General features: G+C 64.7%; 1 protein-coding gene across 1 annotated transcript; it reads right to left on the bottom strand.

Annotated features, from left to right (window-relative positions):
• Nucleotides 1-9,614: 9,614 nt before the first annotated feature.
• On the bottom strand, nt 9,615-15,652 carry VAMP2 (vesicle associated membrane protein 2). The gene is made up of 5 exons (XM_067556454.1): nt 15,480-15,652; nt 12,089-12,206; nt 11,791-11,949; nt 11,402-11,453; nt 9,615-10,016 (listed from the first exon to the last, which is right to left on the bottom strand). Coding segments are annotated over exons 1-5 (348 nt in total). The 5' UTR covers nt 15,482-15,652; the 3' UTR covers nt 9,615-9,999.
• Nucleotides 15,653-15,860: the final 208 nt, after the last annotated feature.

Below are 15,860 nucleotides of genomic sequence, written 5' to 3' on the forward strand. Positions count from 1 at the left end.
AGGGGAAAACACAGCCGGAGCGCGCGGAGGGGTGAAAATATTGACTCTGTGCCTCCGGCTGATAAGGCAGCCCCGACGACAACCTGAGAAGGGACAGCGTTCACAGTGCCCATGACAAACCCTTCACTCCCAGCCCCTCCCCCACAGATCCGCAGCCAAGAGCCCAGGCGGCAGGGGGGCGGCCAAGAAAGAGATCCCTCCCCCACGAGGCAAATCCGGGCACAACCGTTCTACTGCTCCTCCCTTGGGTCGTATCCGAGCAACCCTTGGCCTTGGAATGCGTTTCTCCCTGCAGAGCCCCACGCCCAGGAGGCGGGGCAGCGTGCTCATCCCCATTTTTTTAGTTGGGGAAACTGAGGCACAGAAAGGAGTGGTCTGCTGGTCTCCAGTGCTCTAGACTAGGTACCACCCTCCTTGACCATGTACACAATGGACTCGTTCCCCCCCCCCCCCCCCCCGGCTTCTCCCTGCCCTGTTCTCTAACTGCCCGATCTGCCACCTCCTGCCTCAGTTTCCCCACGGATAAGGACAGCAACTAGCCTGACCTCCCTTTCCAGACAGCTTTGAGGCTTGCGTCCCCCCCACTTGGCTGCAGGCGCTTCCGGGAGCCGGACAGAACCCCCACCGTGTCCCCCTCAGGAGGATTAACGCAGGCACCCGCCCCCATCTTCTCAGGGGGGTACACTCCAAGGCCCTGTTTTGCCATGGATGTCAGAAGGAGCCGACTCGCCATGAATGGGGGAGTCCCCCCGCCCCTGAAAATCAGAGCAAGGCCATTCAGCTGCTCTGAGACGCGCTCGCCCCTCCCACGCCCACAGCTCAGGAGAGGCCCCGGCTGGCACAATAGCGGGCGCCCCCCGGCTTCTTCCCACAAGGCCCTTCACCAGGCCGCCGGGCATTGTCTCCCGCCCGCCCCACTCACCTCAGGTGCTGCTCTCCGCCGCCCCCGTGGCCCCTCGACGCAGAGCCCGGGAGGGTGGCAGACCCCGGCCTGAGCCCATTCAGAGGAAAGGCAGCGTTTCCTGCCCCCCCCCCCCCGGCCCGGGGTTAATTAGACGGGGCCTGCGGGGGCGGGGAAGCGATGGAGCCGGAAAGGGACAAGTGCTTTGAAGAGATCGCCAGCGCAGCCCCCGCGCCCCTCACAGACAGAACCCAGGCGTCCTGGCTTCCAGCCCCCCCCCCCCCCCCACTCTAACCACTAGGCCCCACTGCCCTCCCAGAGCCAGGGAGAAAACCCAGGCATCCTGGCTCCCAGCCCCCCTGCCCCGCTCTAACCACTAGGCCCACCCCCCAGGGCGGTAACAAAGGCTTCCCCCGCAAGACAGATTCCTGACATAACCAGGTCAAGCGAGCGGGGCCGCAGGCAGCTCCATTCACGGTGGCCCTTATGTAACATATCCCAGCCAGGCCCTCCCGTCGCAGCCCCTTACACAATCCGCCCCCCCCCCCCCCCCCCCCCCCCCCCCGTCTTGCCAGCCGCCGCGGTGTCACCGGAGCAGCACGCTGCCATTGGCCGGACCCGGGGGAGGGCGGGGCCTGTGGAGCAGGCCTAACAAGCTCCAGAGAGGCTCTGCCCCAGACCAAGGTTCATTTCCCCGCAGCGAAGGAGGGCGGAGAGCCGGGAACGGCGCGTTCCCTGTCCAGGGCGACACCCTGCCCTGCGCCTGCCCCAACGCGCTAATGGCCTAGGCGGCCCCCAGGGCCAGGAAGAGAACCCAGAAATCCTGGGATCTCAGCCCCTCCCCCGCCCTGATCTAACCACTAGCCCCCACTCATCTCCCAGAGCTGGGGAGAGAACCCAGGAGTCCTGGGATCTCAGCCCCTCCCCCGCCCTGCTCTCACCACTAGCCCCTACTCCCCTCCCAGCATCAGGGAAGGAACCCAGGAGTCCTGGCTCCCGATTTCCGCTCCTGATCTAACCACTAGCCCCCACTCCTCTCCCAGAGCTGGGGAGAGAACCCAGGAGTCCTGGCAACCAACCCCCCCCCCCACACACACACACTTTAACCAGTAGTCCCTACTCCCCTCCCAGAGTGAGGGAGAGAACCCAGGAGTCCTGCCTCCCAGCCCCCCCGCTCTAACCACTAGCCCCCACTGCTCTTCCCAGATCCAGCACCCCGGGTAGACTTGTGGAAAACAGCAGAGTAGCCGGGGCGGGATGCACGGGAGATGGGGTACATCCACGGGGGGGCGGGTCTGGATGGGTTTCTTCCCCGCTGCTTTTAGCACGTTCCCAGCTGCAGTGTGGATGTGTCCCATGGGCTTCCTCCCCCCCCAAAAAAAACCAGACTCCAACAGTAACCAGCGCGGCAGCAGCCAGCTAAAGCGAATCTCCAGGGGGACCAGCCGGTGTCGGAGCGGGAAAGGGCCCGAGGAGCTGTGCATGTGTGTAAACACAGCACCACACCCCCCCCCCCAAACACACAACTCTGGCGCCAACCAATGCCCGCGGCTCGGCCGCCCAGCCTCACAACCTCCATCCCGCCGGAGTGCCAATTCCCACTAGCTTGCCGGCCGTGACCGTCAGCATCCGGCGACGCCAAGGCTGGCCATTCCTCCGGCGTCTCCCCGAATCTGGCTCGGCCGGATTTCGTTGGCTTTGGGCAAAGCCCCCCGGGCTCAGGCTAGCCGATCGGGGCCCCGCCAGCCTCCCGGGGAGGGAGAAAGGCAGCTAGCCGCATCCGGCGTGAGAAAAGCGCCGCGCCAGCTTTAGCGACAGAGCCACCGGCCCTGTCGAATCCAGGCCCGGCCGGCGTTACGGCCCCTTGATCCTTCGCCGGCACGGATGTTCCCGGCTGTAATCCGTATCCCACCAGCCCAGCGGCAGCTAAGCTGGGTTTTTTTTTTAAAACCGTGCCGCCATCTGTCTCTGTCCAGGGCGGACAATTCCCGACCCCTGGCATCCCTTAGCTAGGCAGAGGTCGCAGCCCCTCAGCCAGCAGCATCTGCATTTCGGTGCCCGCATTCGCACCGGGAAGGAGCCAGAGAATATCGGCGCGACTCTTTTTCGGTCCCGGAGCCAGGCAAAAAAGGAGAGCATCTTTTCCTGCGGGCCAAGGCTCCTGGCCAGCGCCCAGGCGTCACCGGGTGACCCCGGGAGCTGACGCTTTCACGAGACGCGGGGGCTGCCAGAGAGGAAGCGGAGGCGACTCAGGTCCCACCCGCCTGGGCCGGGGCAGATCAGAGCCTCGGACAGGGGAGCCAGAGACTCGTGTTTACCAGGCCCGGTAACCGGAGAGAAGCGGAGACTCCGGGGACCCCAGTCACGCCACAAGGTCACACTGCTGGAGTGCGACAGCCAGGCGGGGAGCTCTGGGAGTGGGGGCTAGTGGTTAGAGCAGGGGGGCTGGGCGCCAGGACCCCCGCTCTGCTCTGCCATGTCCATGCTCCTGTGTCCCTCGCCCTGACACACACACTGCAAGGCAACAGCCCCCACAACAAGCGAAGGGAAAGCGCTCCGAGACCTCGCGCCCCAAACGCGCCAGGACCCCACCCTAGCCACGCCCCCCGCCCCTGGACTCCCTCACCCTATGGACCCCGCCCCCCAGCCTCTCTGCACCATGAACCCCCCGTCCTCTCTGCTGCCCCGTGATCCCTCCCCCACCGGACCCGCCCCCAACCTCTCTGCCCCATGGACACCCCCAGCCCCCATGGATCCCCGCAGCCCCATAGATCCCCTTGTCCCACAGATCCCCCTCCCCAGTCCCTCTGCAGCCCCATGATCCCTCTCCTACGGGACCCCCCAGCCCGATGGATCCCCAATGGCCAGCCCCCTGCCCACAGGACTCCACCCCCCGACTCTCTGCCCCATGGATCCCCCCACATCTCCCTGTCTTCCCCCCCGACTCTCTGCCCCATGGATTCTCCAGTCCCGATTCTCCAGCCCCATGGATCCACCCGCCCCACGGACCCCCCGCCCCATAGATTCACCCGCCCCACGGACCCTCCCTCGCCGGCCCCACTCACCGCGGAGTCACTCTCCGTCTGCCCCACTCTGGCTCCGCGCAGCCCCGCCCCGCCCCGGTCGCCCATTGGCCGCCGCCGGCCCCGCCCCTCCGGCCGCCCATTGGCCCCCGGCCCGCTCGGCGGCGCCCATTGGCCGGCCGGGCTCCGGGCATGCAGGCGGCCGCGTGAGGCCGCCGGGCCCCGCCCCACCCGGGGCGGGGCCCGGCCAGGCATGCAGGGCCGCGCGTGACCCGGCCCCGCCTCCCGCCGCGGCCCATTGGCCGGGGCCGCGCCCGGCTCCGCCCCATCGGCCGCCCATTGGCCGGGGCCGCGCCGCAGCGGCAGCTGGTGGGACACGTGCGGGCCGGGCGCACGGGGCTGGTGACGGGGAGCTCGGACGCCTGGGTTCAGTCCTCAGCTCCAGGGCGGGGCTGGGAGCCAGGAGAGCGGTGACGACTGCCCCGCCCCAGGCAGCCCGACTCTCCTCCCCCCACCCGGAACAGGTGGGGAAACTGAGGCCGGGACACAGGCAGAGGACCCGCCCCACACACACACACATTGACAATGTGTCACGGAAGCCCCCGCTAACCACTAGGCCCCACTCCCCTCCCACCGCCGGGGAGAGAACCCAGGAGTCCTGGCTCCCAGACCCCCGCTCTAACCACTAGCCCCCACTGCCCTACCAGAACCAGGGACAGAACCCAGGAGTCCTGGCTCCCAGCCCCCCCCCCCACTCTAACCCCCTAGAATCCAGGCTCCGAGCAGCCACTCCTCTGGGGCACGAGGCAGGCCGGGTGGCCGGGCCGCCTGTGTTCCCAGCTGGGACAGGAGGAACAGGCCCCACTCCTGCTGAGGAGGCCCAGCCCCGCTCAGTGGGTGGAGGGAGCCGGGGAGCTAGGTCAGGAGGTGAGGACGCCTTGTTCCCGCTGCTCTGGGACATCTATTAATAGCCGGAGCAGAGAAAGCCCCAGGCTTCCACTCCCCAATGCCAGCCGGGCAAGTCGGGATCTGGCTCAGGCAACCAGATGGGGCCTCTGCCAGGGCTTTCTCCAGTCTCCTGACCCTGGTTCCCTGGTGTAGATTCAACCTGGTGTCCTGTCCTGGCCCCCCCAACCTCTAGACCGCCCTTCCCTCCCTCTGCTGGAAATCCAGACCTTGAAACTTGGGGGAGGGGGGTGTTTGGGTGCAGAATCCAGCGTGCATGATGCCAAAATCGGGGGGTGGCGGAGAATTTGGGGCAGAAATCGGGGGTTGGGGCAGAATTCAGCGTGCTTGAGCGTGAAATCAGGGGGATTTGGTATAGAATCTAGTGCGTGTGATGCTGAAATCGGGGGGGGGAATTTGGGACAGAAATCGGGGATTTGGGGCAGCATTCAGTGCACGTAATGCTGAAATCGGGGGGATTTGGTGTAGAATGTAGTGTGTCTGGTACCAAAATCAGGGAGAATTTGGTGCAGAAATCTGGGGGATCTGGGGCAGAATTCAGTATGCATGAAGCTGAAATCAGGGTGATTCAGTGCAGAATCCACTGCATATGATGCTGAAATCAGGGGGCGGGGTGGGCTTTCCAGTTTCTGTCTGTTCTGAAGATCTCAGGTTTCAGGGTTTCAGCCGGTCACCTGTCGGGGTCAGGAAGGAATTTTCTCCTGATTAGATTGGCAGGGACCTTGGGGCAGGAGGCTTTGCACCTTCCTCTGCAGCATGGGGTGTAGGTCGCTGGCCAGGCTCACCTGGGTCTCGCTGAGCGGTTTCCCTGCCGTTGCAAGGCCTCCAGGGTCCCTCCACGTCTCTCCCTGTCGCACGTACTAGTTTAGTCACCCACAGGCTGTGATATCTGGGTCTGAGGTCAGTCGTTGCATTGGTGCGGGTGTCGATGGCCTGTGAGATGCGGGAAGTCAGCCTCGTCCCTTCTGGCCAGGAACTCTGACTTCATATAATCAGGGGTCTTTGGTGAGGAATCAAGCGCGACCCCTGCAAATCCGGGGGATTTAGTGGAGAAATGTCTGGGTGCCACAGAGATCAGGGTGATTGGGTACAGAATTCAGCAGAAGTCACAGAAATCAGGGGGATGGGGTGCAGAAATCAACATAAGTCACACACAAATCCAGGGGATGGGGTGCAAAAATCAGCATAGGTCACAAAGAAATCCAGGGGGACTTGGTGGAGAAGCTTGTGTGTAACAGAGATCAGGATGATTTGGTGCAGAATTCAGCATAGGTCACAGAGATCAGGATGATTTGGTGCAGAATTCAGCATAAGTCACAGAAATCAGGATGATTGGGTGCAGAATTCAGCATAAGTCACAGAGATCAGGATGATTGGGTGCAGAAGTCAGCATAAGTCACAGAAATCAGGATGATTGGGTGCAGAAGTCAGTGTGAGACATATATTGGGGAATTTGTTGCTGATATGAGCATGGGTGCTGGAAGTCGGGGGGGAGAGGGGGTTGGCGCAGAATTCAGCATGTGCAACACAGAAGCCAGGAGGAATCGATGCAGAAATCGAGGTGCGTGCTGCAGAATTCAGGGTGGGTGATGTGGAAATCAGGGCACTGCGGTGGGGGGGGCAGAGCCCAGCGGGCGAGACAGAAGGCAGGGCGACTCAGCACAGGCGGGGACGGCCGGCGGGCCTGCTAAGGGGGAAAGGTGCTGCCGAGGGCAGTGTGGGGGAGGGGACGTTGTGGAAACCAGGGTGTGAGGCAGCATTCGGGTGAGTGAGAGAGAAATCGGTGGAGCCCGCCCCGGCGCGTCCTTGCGCCCCTCTGCCCAAAGGGCAGAGCAGATCCAGCCGCCCCTCGGTCCCTTTCCGGGGCCTGGCGCATCGCCCCTTCTGGGGAGTGGCTTTTCCTGTTGGTTCTCGTTAGTGTCATTAGGGCAATTAACTGCACTGGGACAGCGAGAAGCTGCTGGGTCCAGCACGTCTTGCCTTTGCAGGGGTGTCCGGGACCCCTTGGTTTGGGCCACTTTAGTTTCCTGAGCAGGGGGCAACCATCGGGCGCTGGGGGGAACTGAGCGAAACGGAGGGTCTGCGAGGGTCGGGCTGACTGAGCAAACGGGCCCTTGAACGGGTCACTCACACCCGGGGCCCGGCCGAGGCCTCCTTGGGGCCGAGCTGTGCTTGGAAATTTACCAAAATAGTGACTCCCTCCTGCTCTACCCACTAGCCCCCACTCCCCTCCCAGAGCTGGGAGAGAACCCATGAGTCCTGGCTCCCAGCTCCCACCACTAGCCCCCACTGCCTTCCCAGAGCCCTTGGCTGCAGCTGCTGGCCTGCGTCCCCCCGGGTTTCCAGGGCCCAGCTCAGCTCTGGGGTCAGTCCCGGCTCCCTCGCCGCCCTCTTCCTCCAGTTGTGTGGGGAAGGCCGCCCCCTGCTGGCCGGCCCTGGTGCTCACACAGCTCCAGCAAGGCATTTTGGGGGGGGTGGGGTGGGTGGATGTTTAACAGGGTCAGCTGGGGGAAGGAGCCAGGACTCCTGGGTTCTCTCCCTGGCTCTGGGAGGGAGCGGGGTCTAGTGGTTAGAGTGGGGGAGCTGGGAGCCAGGACTCCTGGGCTCTCTCCCTGGCTCTGAGAGGGAAGTGGGGGCTAGTGGTTAGAGCAGGGGAGGGTGAGAACTGGGTATCAGGACTCCTGGGTTCTCCCCCACCCCTCCCCAGCTCTGAGAGGAGAGGGGTTGGGTGTGAATCTCTCACCCGCTCATTACCAGATGGTTAAGTGGACAGAACAGATGTGGCCACCTCTGGGGCAGAGCCACAGTTTGTACAGGGATCCATGGTCCGCGGCTGAGATGTGGGGCCGGGTGTCAAGATGCAGCCACCTCTGAGGCAGGTCTGCGGCTTATCCCGGGATCCCTCCCCCCCTTGGCGCTGAAATGCAGCCATCTCTGGGGTGGGGCAGTTGTGTATACCGGGATGGCTCCTCGGCGCCCCCTCCCCGCCCCACAGACGGATGGACTGACGGCGGCTTGGGCGTTCTCCACAGGACATTTATTTATTGTACATTTTCACAGCATAAAGTCACTCCCCATCCCCACTGGCTGGGCAGCACGTGGGGGGGGGGGCCCCCGCAAGCCTGGCCCCCCCACTCCCCACCTCCCCCACTTGGCTCTAATCCAGCCAGCCCTGCCCTCCCCACCCCCAGCCCAGGGGGTCTTTAGGATGGGGGGGCGGGGCCTTGTCCAGGGCCCTGCGCCTCCAGAGCCAGGCGGGCAGCAGTGACACCTGCCCCCCCAGCCTGGGATCTGCCCCCCCACACACACACATTCGCTCCTTCCCAGCCGTTCACACTCCACCAATCCAGGGCTGCCCCACTGCCAAGCCAGCCTTGTAATAGGGGGCATGGGGGGGGGGGAGAAGGATGTGGGGAGGGGGCAGAGCCATCCAGGCTGCACCCCCCCCCAAAGCAGGGATCGTCGGGGAGCCCCTGCCAATGTCCCTCCGAGCTGGCAGGGGCTCCCCCCGGTGCCCTGTTCCCCTCCCCTCCACCGTGGAACCGTCTTTTTTTGTGGGGGGGGGGCAGAGATTGCACTATAGGGGCCGGTGGGGGGTAGGGGTGCGTGCTATAGGGGCCCGGAGGGGGAAAGATTTAATGCTAGAACTGCTGGGCTATGGGAACTGCCGGGGGCGTCAGGGGGGCGAGGGAAAAGGGGGGGGGGGGTCATTCATCACATGCCACAGGGATACAAAGCTGGGCAGGGCCCCAGGGGGGAGGGGGTGGATCCGGCCGGCCAGGACCCCCCCCCATTCGCACCCCGCCCCAGGTGCATGCAGACTGCAACCCACGGCTTCCCCATGAGGCAGAGCGAGGGGGGGGGGGGGCGGAGGCTGGTGGGGGCCTGCAATTTTCACCCCCCCAGCTTCTCCACTGCAGAGCAGCTAGTGTGCAGGGAAACCCCCTCCCCCATGAACACCTACCCCGTGTCTGGGGGTGACCGGGGGCTCTGGGCTGCACCTGCTTCTCCCCACCCCCCAAGCCAAGACCTCCCCCGCCCCGGGGATTTCCGACCCCCCCACATCCTGGAAACGGAGGAGAGGGGCCAGAATCACTGGGCCTCGGGGGGGAGGGGAGGCTGGATTTAGGGGATTCCCCCAGCAACTCCCAGACCCCCAACTCTTAAAGGGCATGGGGCTGGTGGTCTGCCACAGCGCTTCCCCCCCCCCCCCCAAAAAGGAAGGGGCAGGAAGAACCAACTCCCCCCAAAAGAGATTGCACAGTACAGCTCCAGGAATGATACAGAAGCTCACGGGGGTCGGGGGGGGAAAGGCAAGGAAACATACAACCCCCCCCCTTGCGTGGTGCTGAGATGTGGCCGTCTCTGGGGTGGCTGGTTATACAGGGACCCCTCACCAGGCCTTGAAATACAGCCACCTCTTGGGTGGGAAGGGGCGGCTGTTTACACAGGGGTCCCCCTTCCTGGCGCTGAGATGCAGCCACCTCTGGGGCAGGGGGGCTGTTTATTCAGGGATCCCCTCACCAGGCCCTGAAATGCGGCCAAGTCTGGGGCAGGGTGGCTGTTTTACACAGGTGCTGAAACGCAGCCCAGACAGGTGACGCTCAGAGAGGACAGGGGATGCAATTTAACCTCCCCGGGCCCCAGCGTGCGATGAAACGGAAGCAGCCGAGGCTGGGGTGAGTTTCTTTGGGGTCCCCCCCCGTGGTTTTTTTTGGGGGGGGGGGGGGGAGGGGGAAATTGGTCCTTAAATATTTAAATTAAAACGCTAGACACTTAAAACACCATCAGGGGAGGGCGGGGTTGGGGGGGGGTCAATGAGAGCTGGAAATCTAGTAATAAATCTACAAACAGACAAAATATAGAATATATATATATGTATAAATAAATCAGGCTTATATACAGGACAGCCACACACCGCACCACACGCACACACGCCACGGGGAGGGCTGGGGGGTGGGCGCCCGGAGTGGGAGGGGAAGGGGGGGGGGCTGGAAGATATGGCTGAGATCATGGGGTGGGGGGGGGATAGCCCCTCGCGCCTCTCCCGGCCGCTGATCCTGGGAGGGAGGTGTCGGGGCGGGGGGGCTTTGGCTTCGGCGGGTCCCGTTAAGTGCTGAAGTAAACTGGAAAGCAAAGAGAGATAGGAGCAAAGAGGAGTTAGTGCCGTGATTCGGCCAGCTCTGGGGTGGGGCAGCTGGTTATAGAGGGATTCCTCATCCAACAGGGAGATGCGGCCACCTTTGGGGCGGCTGCTTATCCAGGGAACCTTCGCCCAACACTGAAATGCAGCCACATCTGGGACGGGGTGGCTGCTTATCCAGGGAGCCCCTCGCCCGGTGCTGAGATGCAGCTGCCTCTGGGGAGCCAAGGCAGCTTAAGAGCCCCACAGGAGGCACTGCAGTTTAGGACAGGAAGTGGGCTTCCTTCACAGCAAAGGGGAAGTCTCCCCGTTTATCCCACTTGGCTGTTAACTCTGGAACCTAATGATGGGGGAGGATGATGTCATCTTTAGAGGTGAACTGGTGGGGGATGGGACATTGTTGTTGCTTCATTCTGATGGGTGCCATCACCCCCTGCAATACAGATGGGTTTGGGACGGGGGAGAGGGGGGAAACGCAGGGGAACAAAGGGAGGTCTAAACTGGCTCCTCTGGACCACACCCCTTCCCCACAGGGTCTAGGTGGGCTTGGGGGGGGGAGGGGGGGGGGAAGTGGAGCCATACAAAGCCATGCCCCTTCCCTGGAACCTTCCCCTTGCTTCACTGGCTCATGTAGTTGTGGGCGGGGCTAGTGGGAGCTCCGCCCCCAGCAGCCTGGCCAATCAGAGGTGAAGGGGGAGGCCACAAGGGGCCTCTCCCAGAGAGTGGGATGGGGGTGGGGGCCCCAGGCCATGCTCACCATGGGGAATACTGGCCTTTGCGGGGGGGCTCAGTGACAGCAGGCAAGCCCCCCCTGCCTTGCTGGAGGCTGGGCGGGGCCAGGGCAAGCCTCACACCTTCCAATGACCCATCACTCCTTTCACTACAGTATTGGGGTGGCTGTGGGTGGGGCCAAGGAAAGCCCTGCCCCCTGTAATACCTTGTTTCTCTGCTATTGGCTGGAGAGCAGAGGTGGGCAGGGCCCATGGGTGGGGTGCAGGAAAGCCCCCCCCCTTTTATTTTGGCATGACCAACTGGAGGATGGGGGGGAAGGAGGGGTTCTGTGTGGTCGGGGCTAAGGGAAGCCACACCCTCTTCTCATCCCTGTCACACCCAGTATTGAGGTGAGGTGGTGGGCGGGGCAAAAGATAGCCATGCCCCTTCCCATAATCCCTTGCAATCCATTGCTGTATTTAGGGGCAGCTGTGGGTGGGGCCTATGCATGGGCAGGGCCAAGAATAGCCACACCCCCACCAGAGGTGCCCAGCTAGGCTCCCCTCCACCCCCACAAGAGTAGGTGGAAGCGCCCCAGGAGTTGGGGGGAGAGTCACATCACCCCAGGGTGCCCCCCCCATGCCCAGCCCCACTCACCGATGATAATGATGAGGATGATGGCGCATATCACGCCCAGGATAATCATCATCTGTGGGGAGAGAGGCCGTGAGTGTGGGAGCCACGCAGGGAGGGGGTCGAGGGGCAGCTGGGGGATGTGGGGGGAGATCAGGGGGCACAGGGGGCAATCGGGGGGGGCCCAGGAGCAGGTGGGGGGGGAGATCAGGGGGCAATCGGGGGGTCCAGGGGCAGGTGGGGGGGGGGGAAATCAAGGGTGCGGGGGGGGGTCAGGAGGCTGCAGAGGGGTGTGGGGGGAGATCAGGGGGCACAGGGGGTCCAGGAGGAGTTGGGGGCTGTGATCAGGGGGCACAGTGGGATGTGGGGGGATATTGGGGATCCAGGGGCAGCCGGGGGCCGCGGAGCCGCACCTTGAGGTTCTTCCACCAGTACTTGCGCTTTAGCTTGGCGGCGCTGGTCTCGAACTGGGAGGCGCCGGCCTGCAGGGCATCGGCTCGGTCGTCCAACTCCGACAGCTTCTGGTCCCGCTCCAGCACCTTGTCCACGTTCACCCGCATGATGTCAACCACCTGGGGGGGCAGACCGGGGCGGGGGGGGGGGGTCAGACAAGGGTGGGGGGGAGCCAGATCCACCTCTGGGCCAGAGAAGGGACCCAGGGAGTCTGGGAGGCCCCCCCCATCCCCATGCCCCCTGATCCCCCTCGCTCACCTCGTCCACTTGGGCTTGAGTCTGCTGCAGCCTCCGGTTGCTGGTGAGGTTGGGGGGCGGCGGTGGGGGGCCACCCCCTTCTCCTCCGGCGGCAGGGGGCGCAGTGGCGGGGGCCGACCTGGGATGGGGGGGAGGGGGCCCAGAGACCAACATTCACAGCAACCCCAAGGGGGAAAAACAGCCCCGACCCCAAAACCCGGCCTTCAGCAGCAGGGGCACCCCATAATCCAGACCCACGGCCTTCCCCCACGCTGCTGGCACCCCTCAATCCTGCCCCACAGCCCCCCTCAATCCCACCCCCCAGCTCTGCCAGTGCCCCTCAATCCCACCCCACAGCCCCCCAGCTCCACTGGCTCCCCTCAATCCTGGCTTTGTGGGGAGGGGGTGACGGGGCTGTCCAGTCCGGGGACGAGGGGGGCCGTGGGGCACAGGTGGGGACCACTGTCGAAGCAGAAAGGGTTAAGCCCCCTGCCCCTGTGAACAAGAGCTTCTAGATTTAACAACGCCCCCCCCCCCGGCAGAGACGCCTGAGGTGGCCTGGGAAATGACCCAAACCCGGAGCCAGGGGGACACTGGGAGGGGAAGTGGGGCTAGTGGTTAGAGCGGGGGGGAGGGGTCTGGGAGCCAGGACTGGGGGAGGAGTGGGGGCTAGTGGTCAGAGCAGGATCCTGGCTAGTGCTGGCCAACGAATCTCACCCCCCAGCTGTGTTTCTGCGGTCCATGGTGCGGGCAAGCCCGATACCGGCCCCCCTCTCCAGCGCTGGGGGCGAGCGCAGTTTAGAAAGCATGCCGGACAGCGGGGCAGAGACCGGCCGCAGAGCGGGCTGAGGGGCCGGAGAACGGGCCCGGCCCGGCCCGGGGCAGGGCGGGGGTGGGGCTCTGATCCAGCCAGGAGGCCTGTCTGGGGAGGCTTTCGACCAAGCCAAGTTACTGGCCTCCACGGGGGAGGGGTGGGATTCACTGGCCCAGGCGAGCCAGGAGCTCGCCCTGGCTGATCTAAGGGGCCCTTCTGGGCTCACACCGCACAGACCAGTACCGCCCGCGCCCCTTCCCGGCCAGCAGCCATCTGTGTAATGGGGCCAGTGGGGCCCCAGCTCCCAGCCCCCTGCTCTAACCCCTAGTCCCCCCTCCCTTCCCAGAGCCGGGCAGAGAACCCAGGAGTCCTGGCTCCCAGCCCCCCCGTCTAACCACTAGCCCCCACTTCCCCTCCCAGACCCAAGGAAAGAACCCAGGAGTCTTGGCTCTCAGCCCACCCCCCGCTCTAGCCCCCCTCCCCTCCCAGAGCCGGGCAGAGAACCCAGGCATCCGGGGAGCATGTGAGGAAGGGAAATTCTTGGTTTTAATTCGCACTGACATTTTCATTGCAATACCCCGGCTTGAAAACACCCTCCGGAGGGACGTACAGCCCCCACCGGGGCCCTATAGCATCTGAGGGGTGACTGGGCACATGCAGACCCACTGGGGCCCTATAGCGTCTGGGGGGGGAGTGACGGGGACGTGCAGCCCCCACCGGGGCCGTATAGCATCCGGGGGGATCATCGACTCAGATGATCCCTGCCTGTTGAGGTTTATAGGGGGAGGAGGCAGTGTCCATCCCTGCTAGAGAAGGGGGGCAATAAAATGAGCCACCCTCAACCACCCAGCTCCTGGGGGCCCCAAAACAGGAGTGGGGTCTGGTGGGTTAGAGCCAAGGGGCTGGGACCACCCAGGCTTTCCTCTGCCCGGCCCCCATTTTTCCCTTGCCTGGCCCTCTTCTCATTCAACCTGTCCTGGCAGCGCCCCCCAGCTGCTCCTGCCTCCACTCATCCCCCCTCCAGCCCCCCAACCTGCCCCCCACCCATCCTAGGATTCCTCCCTTCTCCATCTCTTGCAGCGTGACCTTCCTGTCTCCTCTAAAAAAATAACGGGGAAAAAAAAAACCCAAAAGAACCCAGCGGGCAGGGGCTGGACAAGAACTGGCCCCCCATAGCGCGGGGCTGGAGGAACAAAGCGAGGGGCTGCAGATCTGGGGGGGGGGGGGCTGCCCTGCAGCTCTGGGGAGGCAGCCAGCGCGCGGCCATGTTCATCCTCATCTGCCGCTAGGGCTAAAAATACCCGGCAAGAGAAACAGGGGGACACAGCCCCCCCCATGGATTCCCCCTACGGCAGGAGGAGGCTTCAGATGCTACGTGTCTATGGGGAAGAAGGTGCGAGGGGGGAGCCACACACAGAAAATCGGCGGGGCTACGGCTATTTTTGAACTTGGTGTCCCTGGGCGGGTCGGGCCCCCCCGTTTCATGGGGGGGGGGGGGGGAGGGGGATTTTGGTTGCCTGCCTCTGCTGCCAAGATGCTAGTTTTCAAGTCACTTCCCCCAGCTGGTTTCTGTTCCCCACCCCAACACCTGCCCCCCATCTCACAGGCCCCTCCCTCTGCCCTCGGCTCCATCCCAGGCTCCTGTCCTCTACACCATCTGCCCACACCCCACACCCTTCTCCCTCTGCCCCTCCCCCATACCAGGCTCCTACCCCCCATCTGCCCTCTCCAACACCCCAAGTTTCTCTCTCCCCTCCCCCATCCTAGCCTCTTGCCCCCCAACCCCCATCAGCCCTCTCTCCCTGCCCCCTTTGCAGCCCCTACAATCTCTGGAGTGCACTGCTGAGCCCCCTAGAATGGGGCGCCCCCCCCCCAATCAGCTTTAACCTGCCCAGACTTCATCCCCTCCCCCTGCCCCAGGGGCAATGCAACCCCCCCCCCCACATCCAGTTCACCCCTTGCACGGCAGGGAAGGTGGCCAGGGGCACTCTGCGGTAGGCCGGTCCTTGCTTTGCACCCAGGTGCGCGGGGTGCGGTTGGCACCCCTCCCGGGGGGGCAGGGAGAATGCGGATAGCTGACGTGGGGTGGGAGGAGGGGGGCATGCAAGCGATCGATCCCCCCCGTCCTATCACCGCCCTCGCCTCCTCCGTGCACCGCGCCCCGGGGGCGCTTAGGAAGAAATCCCCCCCCCCCCCCAATTGGGGGAGCGCGGAAGGAAATCCCCCATGCACGGGGGGGAGATGCAGCCCGGGGAACATTGCACCCTATTTCTCCCCTTGCATTAAACACAGAGACCACCCATGGGATTGGGGGGGGGGGGGGGATAAGCCCCTTCCGCTGCGGGGAGCCGGGATCTCACGTGTGTCTCCCCCCCCCCCTCCCGGGTTTATGCAGCCCTGGGAGCATTGCACGCGCTCTACCGCCTTGCACGGAGCACCCCCCTTCCTCGGCAGCACCGGGGAGGGGGTGGGGGGGCTGAGCCCCCCCCTTCCCGTGTGGGGGCGGGGGGAGCCCGGCTCGGGCACGCACCCGGGGCAATGCAGCCCGGGGACTATTGCACGCTGCTCCCCGCCTTGCATGGGGGCCGGGTTACTCACATGTCGGGGGCGGCGGCGCGGGCCGGGGTCTGCGGCTGCGGCGGCGGGGCGGGCGCGAGTCGGCGAGTGGCGCGGGTCCCTGAGCCGAGCGGGGAAGATGGCGGCCGGGCTCGCGCATCCGGGCACCCGGGGAGGGGGGAGAGCAACGGCTCCCCTCTGCAATCTGCGCAGCGCGGGGGCGGGGCAGCTGGGGGGGGGGTGGGGGGAAGGACAGCAAAGGGAGCCGCTGGAGGGGGGAGGGGCAACCAAGGGGCGGGACGTCGAGGGGTAGCCCAGGGGGGCAAGGGCAGAAAAATGGCCTGGGCAGAGGAAGGGACAGCTGATCAAGGAGCGGGGGGGGGGGGGGGGGGGGTGCGCGTGCGCAGAGAAGAGGCCTTGGGG

This window comes from Emydura macquarii, unplaced genomic scaffold (genome assembly GCF_026122565.2).
Source record: "Emydura macquarii macquarii isolate MOO-44397 ecotype Brisbane River unplaced genomic scaffold, CSIRO-AGI_Emac_v2 contig_1781, whole genome shotgun sequence".
Taxonomy (NCBI): domain Eukaryota; kingdom Metazoa; phylum Chordata; order Testudines; family Chelidae; genus Emydura; species Emydura macquarii.

What these genes read in the sequence shown, in the direction of transcription:
- VAMP2 (XM_067556454.1), bottom strand. An exon ending in CTCAAGCCCAAGTGGACGAG is followed by an intron (nt 11,950 to 12,088) that starts GTGAGCGAGGGG and finishes CTGCCCCCCCAG; the next exon opens with GTGGTTGACATCATGCGGGT. An exon ending in ACTGGTGGAAGAACCTCAAG is followed by an intron (nt 11,454 to 11,790) that starts GTGCGGCTCCGC and finishes CTCTCCCCACAG; the next exon opens with ATGATGATTATCCTGGGCGT.